This window comes from Miniopterus schreibersii, assembly GCF_964146895.1.
Source record: "Miniopterus schreibersii genome assembly, chromosome: 4".
NCBI classification, from domain to species: Eukaryota; Metazoa; Chordata; class Mammalia; order Chiroptera; family Miniopteridae; genus Miniopterus; species Miniopterus schreibersii.
In genome coordinates this window covers 98259144-98271753 of record NC_138105.1, presented here as the reverse complement: position 1 = coordinate 98271753, position 12610 = coordinate 98259144, and the positions used below count along the sequence as shown (strand labels likewise).

Genomic DNA, 12610 nt, shown 5'->3' with positions numbered 1-12610 from the left:
TTTCACTCTGTTTTTTGTACTTTTTACATTTATTACCAAGCCTGTGTGTTATCTTTAAAATGTTTTGTTTTTAAACTTTTTGAGATAATTGTAAATTCACAAAAGATTGGTGAATCACCCCAACCTCCCCTAGCCCGGGGCCTCCTCCAGGGTCTTGGCCGTCGCTGACAGCTCGCCGCTGCTTTCTTCAGCTGGAAGCTGCTGCCCCTGCGGGTAGAGGCGGGGAGTGAAGGGTGGGGAATAAGGAGTTTACTTCTTCACTCTGTATCTTTTGTATTTTTGGCATCTATAATCATGTGTATATAGTCTCTTTTAAAAACAACTTGTTTATTTAACAAAATCTCCAGACCCCTCCTCAGCACCCCTCCCCCAAACCCCCAGCCCTTGGCTGGCCGCGCTCACCAGCCGGCCCTTGTCCAGCAAGAAGCCCGGGGCCTCCTGCGCCAAGGGCGGGGCTGGGCGGTGAGCTGCAACCCCAGGAAACCAGGCAGTTGACTGATGGGGAGCTGGGTTTTGGAAGGGTAGCGTTGGTTTCTGTCTTCGATTAAACAGGGATACAAATATATCTATCAGGGAGTAGGTAAGGGGGCAAGAGGAACCCTAAAAACCTCAGAATCGTTAACTTTGCAGCGAATTTAAAGCGGGATCACGCGTGTTTGAAAAGGCACAGGCGGGAGCGCGCTGCATGCCGGGACTTGTAGTCCTTTTCCGGCGAGGCCCCAGTGCGGCTGCGCGGGAGCGACGCCGCTCTCCTGAGCGCATGCGTGCGGCGGCGGCGGCAGGACCGACTTGACTGAGACGGCGACGGCGGCGGGGCCGACTGGACTGAGGGGGCGGCGGCGCGGGCGTGCGGGAGCTCGGCATGGCGGCACCCGCGGCGGCCATGGGGCCCTCGGCCCTGGGCCAGGGCGGCCCCGGCTCCATGGCCCACTGGTGCTCCGTGAGCAGCGGCCCGACGCGCTACGTGCTCGGCATGCAGGAGCTGTTCCGCGGCCACAGCAAGACGCGCGAGTTCCCGGCGCACAGCGCCAAGGTGCACTCGGTGGCCTGGAGCTGCGACGGCCGCCGTCTGGCCTCGGGGTCCTTCGACAAGACGGCCAGCGTCTTCTTGCTGGAGAAGGACCGGTTGGTGAGCTGCCGGGGCCCGGCCCAGGCCAGGGCGAAGGGCTGTGGGGTAGCCGGTGCGGTGAGGCGAGGGGCGGGGAGGGCAGAGCGGGGAGGGGTGCGCGGGGACGAGTGGGCGCGTCGGGCACGCGCTGGGGTGGCGCGGGGAGCGGAGGGGGTGTGGTGGGGAGGGGACGGGAGGTGAGGGGCGAGGAGGGGGTGCGGTGGGGAGAGAGACGGGAGGAAGGGGTGTGGTAGGGAGAGAGGCGGGGTGAGGGGTGAGGAGAGAGGTGGGGTGGGAGGGGGGTGAGGGGCAAGGAGGGGCGTGGGGTGGGAGACGGGGTGAGGGGCAAGGAGGGGGTGCGGTGGGGAGAGAGACGGGGTGAGGGGTGAGGAGGGAGGTGGGGTGGGAGAGGGGGGTGAGGGGCAAGGAGGGGGGTGGGGTGGGAGGCGGGGTCTGAGGGGCGAGGAGGGAGTGTGGTGGGGAGAGGGGGGGTTAGGGAGGGTGAGGGGCGAGGAGGGGGGTGTGGGAAGTGTGGAGTCAGAAGCGGTGAAGCTGCCCGCCTGTGGAGGTGAGAGGGTGCAGACAGGTGGTGGAGGGTGGATGGGTCTGCGGGGAGCAGGGGAGCAGGGGTGCCGGGAGCGGTAGGAAGGATTTGTGTGGTGAGGGTAGCTAGGGGTGTTGTGGGGTCCCTGTGTGGTGAGGAGGGCCCCTCTGACTATGATAGCGCCCCTCCTGTGGGAATGAGGTGAGTTGGGAACCTTGGGGCCAGAGTGAGGGTGGAAAACCAGAAAGGAGGCGGCAGGCCAGGGTGGGCAAGAGTAATGGCGTTCATGTGGAATCCAGCCTGGGGGTGGTTGGGGGTGACTGGGGAGGAAGGGAAGGGGGATTTGGCAAGAGTTTTGCAAAAGAGGCTTGTAAGAACCGGACTCTCTCTAGTTCTCTAATTTTTTGTTGGTCACAGGTACAGTGGTTTGAATAAAGTTAAAGAATTGCATGTGAGGCAGTACGTATGTGTGAATGACACCTGGATTTTGTTCTTTTAGGTCAAAGAAAACAATTATCGTGGACATGGGGATAGTGTGGACCAGCTTTGTTGGCATCCAAGTAACCCTGACCTCTTTGTCACTGCATCTGGAGACAAAACCATCCGCATCTGGGATGTGAGGACTACCAAGTGCATCGCTACTGTCAACACTAAAGGTGACTTCAGAGAGAGGGCAATAGGAAGATAAGCTACTTACATTCATTCAACAAGCGTTTTCCAAATATCTTTTCTGTTCCTGGCCTGGTGCTAGTTATGGAACATCCTGAGCTCCAAGGACATCACATTTTAGTACATAAAAAACAATCACCTAACAAAATAGGACATGGTTCATTTTATAGTGGAGATGTCTATAAAGTGGATACCCAGAGTGGAAATGCTTAGGTCTGCCTGGGGGAGACAGGGAGGGCCTCTTAGGATTTGAGCAGACTCTTAGAGTATCCATAGGAATTTAGTGGTCAAGGTGCAGTGGGAAGGCAGGGCAGCTCTAGGAGGGAATAGCATGTGCAAAGGCGTGGAGAATTTGGGAAACTGCTGATATACTAGGATGGCTGAAGGTTGGATGGTCCCGGTGGACCTGGAAGTTGTGCAGTGCATTTACCAGGTATTGTCCTATAAACCTTGAGGTAATTTACCATATTTTATTGATTAGGATTGTCATTGATTATAAGATGCACTAGTATTTTAAGTGCCAGTAGGAGAGGAAATAAGGCTTCCAGATAACCATGCACGCTAAAAATTTTGAGATGCAGTCAGTGCATTTTAAGATGCATCATAGAGCCCGGCCGGGTGTGGCTCAGCGGTTGAGCGTCGACCTAGGATCCAGGAGATCGGGGTTCGATTCCCGATCAGGACACATGCCTGGGTTGCGGCCTCAATCAATGACTCTCTCATCCCCTCTTTCCCCTCCTCCTTTCCTCTCTCTGAAATCAATAAAGATATGTTTAAAAAAAAAAAAAGATGCGTCATAGATAATAAAATATGAAAAAATATGCATCTTAGAATTGGTAAAGTTGATGAAATTTTTAGTTGATGTGCTCAGTGTGGGGCACTGGACTTGATTGACAGGACTTGTACCTGTAGGTGGAATGATGTAGTGATTTCCCCAAGTATACAATTGGTGATGCATAAGTGATTTAGGGTTATGTGGATGAACATACCATATATATGTTTATATACACAGTTTTGTATATGTTTTAGTGTTTAGGAAAAACCCCAGTTCATTGAGTTTTTTGCTAAATTAAAGCTAAATTTATTAAACTTTTTTTTTGAGTCAATTTTAAGAAAAGTCTTCAGTAAAGAAAAATATAGCTGTTCCATGGATAGGACAGAAATTGTGTAAGTGGCATGTGAATGACTGGAGTTTGGGTAATTCTGGTGTAAGAATATGAGGCTTTGGAGCCAAACCTGGTGGCTCTGTTACTTCAAGCTTTGACAGTTTGGCTCTTCTCTCTTATCTTCCATTTCTTCGTCTGTAAAATGGGGATAACGAATTGCTAACAAATAGAGTATTGTGAAGACCAAATGGGGAAACTTGTGGATGAATGTGCCTGACTCATGGTTGCTGATCCTCAAGTGTTAGCTGCCTTCCATTGATTATGACCTTAATGAATGAACTCTGGAGGTAACTCTGGCCTTCCTTCTAGGAAAACAAAATTAACTTCTGGAGGATTCTGGGCCAACAGGGTATCTTACTGATTATATTTGGTTTTCTAGGGGAGAACATTAATATCTGCTGGAGCCCTGACGGGCAGACCATTGCTGTGGGCAACAAGGATGATGTAGTGACCTTCATTGATGCCAAGACACACCGCTCAAAAGCTGAGGAGCAGTTCAAGTTCGAGGTCAACGAGATCTCCTGGAACAATGACAATAACATGTTCTTCCTGACGAATGGCAATGGTTGTATCAACATCCTCAGGTGAGGGGCTTCTGGCTGAGGGGACTGTCCTTCCTCTAGCAGCTGGGTGTTCTGGTGGTTACAGAGATGCATTAGATGTGAGTCTGTCCTGAAGGAGCTTAAAGGAGAGAGAGTAATAAAGAGCTGGGTCCTCACAGAAATTCTAGGGGGGGTTGATGGGGTGCTTCCCATTTGATAGGTAAGGATTTGGGATTCAGAGTCACTAGTCAGCTAGTGAGCACTGAAACTGGATGCATCTTGAATTGTGGCTAGTTTGTACCATTAAAGTCTCAGCTTAAATATTGTATTCCCTCCAGGGAAGTCATCTTCACACTCCCCCCTCCCCCCAAGGTTAGAGGCTTATTTTATATCTTCTGGTAACATTTCTCATTTTATATTGCAATTGCATAAGTTTACGCGTCTATATGCTCCATTAGACTTAAATTTTATGAGGGTAGGGACTGTGTTTAACTTGTTTACTGTTGACTCCCTAGTGCCTCATCTAGTACCCGTTAAACATAGTAAGGATTTCAGTAAATACTTGTTCTCTAAATGAATGAAATTGTGGAATTGAAATTCAGGTCTTCCTTTCTATTCTCCTTGATGTAAGGCAGAGTGAAATAGGTTTTACTTTAAGGCGGCTAGGAGTTTCCTGTGGAATCCCAAGGAAAGAAACTTGAGTTGTGGGTTGAAGGAGACAGTTTCTGAGTTTGACCTTGAAAGATGAGTAGAATTTTAAGAGTCAGAAAAAGGGAACTGCACAGTTGAGAAAACAGGTGTGAATGACCACGATTTATTTAGAGCAGGGGTGGGGAACGTCCGGCCCACGAAATCATTTGGTCTGGCCCTGCAAGGCAGCCGCAGATGGAACTCAAAAGTCAATAAATCTAGGAGTTTTTTTCATAGCTAATTTTTAAATTGATAATTTTGTATAGCTCACAAATGATGTTATAAATATCCAAATGGCCCTTGGCAGAAAAAAGGTCCCCCACCCCCGATTTAGAGAGTAGTTGGTACGTCAGGGTTGCTGAGAGTAGTGGCAGTTAAGGTATCTGAAGAGAGAGTCCAAAAATGGGAAGATAAAGTTGAAATACAATTTGGGACCAGATTACGAAAGGCCTGGATTTCTAGGCTTAGCAACCTGAATTTTATTCTGTAGGCTGTGGGGATTCTATAACTTTCTTTTAAAGCCTTTTTATTAGAAAGTAAAACAGATGTAGAGAACCATGTAAAACAATCATGTAGTTTAATGAACAATTATATGCATTACACCTGTATAACCCCACTCAGGCCGAAGAATAGTACTTTATTGGCCATCCCAGAAGTCAGTCCATAGGCTTTAAAATCCTAATCATAACTCAGTCCCCTTAAAAGTCAACACTATCTTTTTTTTTTTTTTTTTTTTTTTAGTTTTATGTACTATTTGTGATATACCAGGAACACTTTGTTGGTTTGTGTTTGTTTTTTTTTTTTTAAATATACCTTTATTGATTTCAGAGAGAGGAAAGGAAAGGGAGAGAGAGAGATAGAAACATCAATGACGAGTCATTGATCGGCTGCAGCCCACAACCCGGGCATGTGCCCTGACCGGGAATCGAACCCTGATGGCCTGGATCCTAGGTCGACGCTTAACCGCTGAGCCACGCCCGGCCGGGCATTGAGTTTTATAGTTTTAGCTACCAAGTGTGCATCCCTAGATACTCTAGTTTTTGCCCATTTAAAAAGGTTTGATAAGTTTCTTAAGTCTGTTAAACTAGATGGTCCTCCTTCATCCCTTTCTTTCACTTATAACTTAACTGTTGAAAAACCAGACTATTAACCTGTAGAGATTCTCCCACTCTGGATTTTGATGATTTCATAATGCTTATTTATTTGTTAGAATATTAGACATTTCCTTTCACCTACTGCTTGGTTACTCAGGAATATAGTTCATTTAGGAAAGGCAGGATAAATGCTTGATTCTTTCCCTTTATCATCGGGTAATGAATTAGTTCCCTTCATCTTCAAAGATGACTAGGTAGGCTTTTTTTTTTCTTTTAAAGAATCATTAAAGACTCAGGTATTTAAGCATTGTAGATGTGTTTTGATCTTTTGTAATTATTATCTTTATTGAGGTTCAAATTACCCCATCATTGGTCAGTGGGAGCCACTTTAAATTGATTTCTGAGTCAGTTTTGGGGGCATAATTTTAGTAGTCTTTAGTTTCTTGCTCTTTGGAATGATAAGGTGTTTCGGCTTCATCTTGTATATTTTCTACCCCAGAACTTTGATCAGAAAATTCTCTATAAATCCTTGGATTTTTTTACTGGGAAATAATACTGGAGCTAGGAATGTCCATATTGCTGGGTTGGCCATTGTTTCTAGGCCTTTCCGGTGGACAGAGCTGGGAAATATATATTTAATGATAAAATACCTGTAAATTCATATTGATGACTTCCAATTAAAATTCAGGACTACAGGAATTTTACTAAACCTCTTCTATGTTACAAATCTCTTTCCTTCCAAACAGAGTATTCTGATTCTCAGAGATGCAGGGGATTATAGAATTAGAATGTCCCATGGTTACTTATTACCTTTATCCCGTGTTACACATACAGTTACGTCGGAATAACTACCACCACCACCACCACCAGTGTCATTACTTAAAACAGTACATTTTGCTTTTTGCATATACTTTTCTAATTCTTCCTCCATTAAAAAAAAATAGTAAGCCTGGCCAGGCATGGTTCAGTGGTTGAGCATCAAACTATGATCCAGGAGATGGCGGTTCGATTCCTGGTGGGGCACATGCCTGGGTTGCGGGCTTGATTCCCAGTGGGGGACATGCAGGAGGCAGCCGATCAATGACTCTCTTCATCACTGATGTTTCTATCTCACCCCCTCTCCCTTCCTTCCTCTAAAGTCAATAAAGATACATTAAAAAAAAAGAAAAGTAATACTATATATTGTCACAGTATAGAGCCCTTCCATATTATACCTTCTTTTTAAACCATATATAGTTTCTCCAAGAAACTGTATGTAATAGTCATCACCAGCACTATGTTGATAAGTCTCTAGTCATTTTGATCGTCAAAGCTCATTCTCTAGTTTAGATTTCCCAGGAACTGTTCATGGGAACAATATTACCTGAGTTTATAGTTATTATAACATATACTTAGAAGACTTATAGATGCTTTATTATATTATGCTTATTTGAACTCTTTATAATTGATATTCAATTTTGCTAGATATAAAAATCCTTGATTTGTATTTTCTTGCTTGTGTATCTTAAATATGTTATTATATTTTCTTTTGGCATAAAGTTTTACTGCCAAAAGGGTCTAATGACAATCTCATTTTCTTTAAATCCAGTAATTTTACTACTGTGTCACGTCTGGGTTCATATTCTTAGGCTTGTGGTGTGCTGTTTCAATATGTTGTTTGCAATCTGCATTTCAGGAAAGCTTTCTTGAATTAGTGTTTGATATTTGTTCTGTTGTCTTTGGCTTTCTTCTTCGGTGTCGCCTATTATCTTTTTAGCACCACAGTCCTCTTCCCGCATTTGATTGCTGTCTGTCTTGTTTCGCAGCTACCCAGAGCTGAAGCCTGTGCAGTCCATCAACGCCCATCCTTCTAACTGCATCTGTATCAAGTTTGACCCCATGGGGAAGTACTTTGCCACAGGAAGTGCAGATGCTTTGGTCAGCCTCTGGGATGTAGATGAATTAGTGTGTGTTCGGTGCTTTTCTAGGTAAGCAGCTCTGCCAGCACTTTCCTTATTGGTTAATTTTATTTCATTTTGGGTGAAATTGTGCCTTCTTATTAGGTTATTTAAAAAAAAAAATTTATTTTCAATTACAGTTGACATTCAATATTATATTAGTTTCAGGTGTACAGCATAGTGGTTAGATATTTACATACCTTACAAAGTTATTTCCCCGATAAGTCTAGTACCCCCCGACACCATCCGTAGTTACTACAATATTATTGACTAATTTTCTATGCTGTACATTACATCCCTATATTACTGGGTTATTCTAATTTCTCCTTTGTCTGCTCTGTATTATAGGCTGGATTGGCCTGTGAGGACCCTCAGTTTCAGCCATGATGGGAAAATGCTGGCGTCAGCATCGGAAGATCATTTTATTGACATTGCTGAAGTAGAGACAGGTAACTACACCCTCCCTACCTTAGTGAAAATCTTCTGTCTTTCTGGCCATCAGAACTTCTCTTGTCATGAGTTTTCATTTCTGCGCATTACTCCATCAGTATTAGCATAAATGAATTTGTTTCCTTAAGACAAGTTTATTATGACTCTTCGAGTCAGGCACTGAGGGAGTGAAGAGTTAGGAAAGGCAGGGGCTGAAGGAACGTGAGTGAGGAAAACATTCCCATTTTATTAACTTTTAATTCTTTCATTATAATGAAAAATTTAAAATACAGGAAGTAGGAGGAAGAAAGGGTGTCCTGTGGTCCCACCATTTAGCTGCTGTCTCTTTTTTTAGCATTGCAATATATTTCTTTTTATCGTTTGCCCGTATGTGAATATATATATTTAATTTTAGGAATTATCAAAATAGATGTAATTTGCTTTGAAAACAACAAAACAGAACTTGCAAACAGAAAAATGGGAGGAGAGTAATCAGTTTATAAAAGAATTTTCTCAGCTTTATTTTTTACTGTAGCTGAGTTATTTTTGGAAATAATGATACTTTAGTAGAAGAATTCAAATCACAAAGAAAACTCCAAAGAAGAAGTAAAAAACTTGCAGTTCCATGATTTAAAGAAAGCCACTGTGGGGAGCACGGTCCAGCCATCAGCTCCTGTGGTGTGGGGGTACTCGCCTGTTATTCCAGGGCCACCGCCTCACCTGCAGAATGTGACGGCTGTTTATGCGGCGGTGGCTGCTGAGCTTTCTGCCACTTTGTGTGGGATTAGAATTCCATTCTATGTACTGTTTCATGTATATACTATTAGGTGGCTTCTGATTTTTGCACCATTGTAAATAATGCCGTGATGAGTGTCCTTTATGTAATTCATTTTACTTATGTGGTCATCCTTTTGGGTAAACTGTTGAAGTGGCATTGCTGAGTCCAAGGTGTTCACATTTTGTGAAGGACCAACCACCTTACAGAAAAGTCCCTGCAGTTTTGCTCTTAGCAGCAGTGTGTATGTGTACGTTTCTCCCATGCCATCTTTGAGCAAGTTTCTTTTCATTTTCTACCTTACCGAATATATGTAAAATATGATGTAATTCACATGTACTCTTTCAGGAATATATTAAATGTGGCTGTATTAACTTTTTCTAAATAGTTTAACAAATATCTTTTTTTGGAGATTATTATTTTTTAAATTTATTTTTTAGTTATAGTTGACATACAGTATTATTTAGACAATACTTTTAACATGTTGGGTTTTAAACAAAAATATTTTCTATTGCCTAGGTTAAAAATTAAAAGCAAGATGATTATCAAGTAAAGCACAATTATATTACTTTACAGCATTTTTATACATAAATGGGAAACAGTCTACATTTTTATTATGGTGGACTAATGAATAAGTTGTGACATATCCAGATTACAGTGTGCCAAGAGAAAGACTTAGCTCTCGATGCTGAAATGGGAGATGCACAAGCACAGTACTGAGTGATGAATGAGCAAAGCAGGCAGCCAACGTGCATGTGAGGTGCCCCCTTTAGGTAAATTACCTGAAGTGAAATTGGCGGAAAAACATTCAGAAGAACATATATCAGACTTGTAAGATTAGGGGGAGACTTAATTAGGGAAAAATAATAGATTTAAATCATGAATTATTACTGAAACCAGTTAAAATTAGTAATTCAGTTCCTCAGTCACCCTAGACACCTTTCAGGGGCTCGGTAGCCCTGCATGGGCAGTGGGAGCTGTATTGGACAGTGCTGGTAGGGAACGTTTCTGTCACAGATGTGTAGTACAGTGCTGCTCTGTACCCTTGACCTGTTTGAATTTTATGCAGTAAAGCATGTCTTCACGTAGTAGTTTGTAAAGTAAGAGTAATACATGCTCGTTATAGAATATTCAGAAAATGCTAACAAATATAAAGGAGAAATTAACAGGCACATAGAGGTCCATAATTTAGAGATAATCATTACTGACATTTTAGCATGTTTTTTTCGGCCTGTCTTTTCCTCCTACATACATATAATTTTTTCTGGTGTTGAAAACATATATTAGGTATAATTTTGTATCCTACATATTTTTAATGGTTAAATGTAAAGCAAAGTAGGAATTTAAATTTTATTCCTGATAGCATATGCCATAGAACCTCATTTTAATACAGCCCACTTAATTTTCAGCTTTTCAGACACACCCATACACATTGCGTAAGTCTGTTGGAACTTTGATGGTCTGGAATAGTAATGTCATTGTCACAGTCAGCACTTAACATTCAAAGATTAAACTTTCCAATAAACTAAGAAGATGTTAAAGTTTATGAAGCCACATGGTTGTTTGGGAAACATTTTAGGCCTCTTCATGTCTACCCTGGTTCTCTTGAACTATGTACATTTCTTTATCAATCCCATTTCAAATGATGTGGAGTTTAAGGCCTAAAGAGAAACGAAGGAGAAGCAGCATGCTTTGAAACCATTCTCTGTGTCTCTGTAACTCAGAATTTTGCTCAGACATAGAGATGTGGGCTGCCAGATCCTAGCATCATAAAGAGTGGTTAGCTGTCCCAGAAGTAGAATTTCTCTCTCTTTCTCTTTCCTTCCCTCCCTCCCTTTCTCTCTTTTCCTACACACACACAACACGTACACACACACACACACACACGAAACAGCTTTATTGAAATATAATTTACATACCATATAGTTGGCTAGTTTGAAGTATATAATTTGAGTGTATTCTATAATTTTAATTGGCACCACATTCTGTTTTACTACATTAATCTTAATCCTAAAGTTGAAAGAAGTTAAGCAGGATTAAAAGAATAACAGCTTTAGAAAATCATGTTTTATTTCAGTAAGTAGGAGGAATGAAATCTTGGGAAAAAGAGCTTGTGTTACTGTTATTAGAAGGCATTGAGATTTAATAGATAGATCTGCGATTTGGAAACAGATTGACTTCATGTGTTGACTCTGTGTGACTTACCCGTGACTCTGTGCGACTTACCTGTTAAGTCACCCATTTCTTTATAAAATGGTGTTTAAAATCATTACCTGTCTTGCTGGGTTCTCATACTTTATGGAAAGAAAGTTTAGTCCATGTGATTTATAAGGGTGCTCAACAAACATCAGCTGCTGTTAAGTTTTCCCAGGGAGCGTAGAACAGGGGGACAGAGCATAGGCTCTTAAATTAACCGGTCTGTGTTCAGATCCTGCTCTGCCACCAAATGGCTTGTGACCTCTCTGTGCCACAGTGTTCTCTGTAAAGTGGGGTAATGATTGTATCTGTCTCAGGGGACTATTAAGTGGGCTAAATGAGTTAATAGAGCTAAGTACTTAATGAGTGTGGTCTCTTATTAATGTATTGATTGGTTTCTCTATATTGATTTTTATAGGAGACAAGCTATGGGAGGTGCAGTGTGAGTCCCCGACCTTCACTGTGGCTTGGCACCCCAAAAGGCCTCTGCTGGCATTTGCCTGTGATGACAAAGATGGCAAATATGACAGCAGTCGGGAAGCAGGAACTGTGAAGCTGTTTGGGCTTCCCAATGATTCCTGATTAGGAGGACCTGACCTAGGGAGACAGACTGAACTAAAATTAGTTTGGTCTGTTCTCCCAGTTGGTGTGCACCTACCTACCATATTTGTACATTGGTATAAATTATAAAAGTCTTTTTTCAGGCTGCCCATTCCAGTTGCCTTCCTGTTTGTCATGTTAGCTGTCTTTTTCTTTCTCTCCTGCATGAGAGCTCTGCGGTGTGGCTGATGACACCAGCATCAGATTGTCTTCCGGGGATCTCCTGTCCTGCTTTTGGGCATAGGGTGGGCTTCACTGGACTTGCTTCTGCTTGGACAATACCAGTTTGGAGGGTGGGTGAAGAAGGGTGAGTTGGGGGCCTGGCCGGGTACTTCAGTTGTTTAGAGTGTTGTCCCAATACGCCAGGTTGCGGGTTTGATCTCCTGTCAGGGCGCATATAAGAAGCAACCAATGAATGCATAAATAAGTGGAACAACAAATCAGTGTGTCTCTCTCTATTTATCTCTCTCCCTTCCTCTCTCCCTCTCTCCCTCTCTCTCTAAATCAATAAATTTAAAAAAAAAAGGTGAGTTGGGGATGGAAACTTTTTATAATTAAAGAAATACATGTAATTTTGAGAATTGAATAATAAAACTGACTTTCTTATGAGACTTCTAGAACTTTTAAAATTGTGGTATTATGTTATTACAGGGAGATATTGCAGTTTTGCATTTAAAAAAAACCCTCAAGTAGAGTTTAAAGTTGTAATTCTGTTATTTGATGTCTTAACCCAAGAACTCTGAAATGCAGGGACAAAATGTGAAGTGCGTGGCACAGTCATTGGCAGTCCTTTTAAGTGGGCAGTTGTTTGTATGTATGTGTGTGTCTACCTGGCCTCGGTTTTCAAATTTATGATAAAA

General features: G+C 42.6%; 1 protein-coding gene across 1 annotated transcript; it reads left to right on the top strand.

Moving 5' to 3' along the window:
• The first annotated feature begins 777 nt into the window (after positions 1–777).
• On the top strand, positions 778–12361 carry THOC3 (THO complex subunit 3). The gene is made up of 6 exons (XM_081135769.1): positions 778–1129; positions 2152–2308; positions 3867–4071; positions 7619–7780; positions 8099–8199; positions 11569–12361. The coding sequence occupies exons 1-6, from the start codon at positions 863–865 to the stop codon at positions 11730–11732; spliced, it is 1056 nt and encodes a 351-aa protein (XP_080991895.1). The 5' UTR covers positions 778–862; the 3' UTR covers positions 11733–12361.
• The last annotated feature ends 249 nt before the right edge of the window (positions 12362–12610 follow it).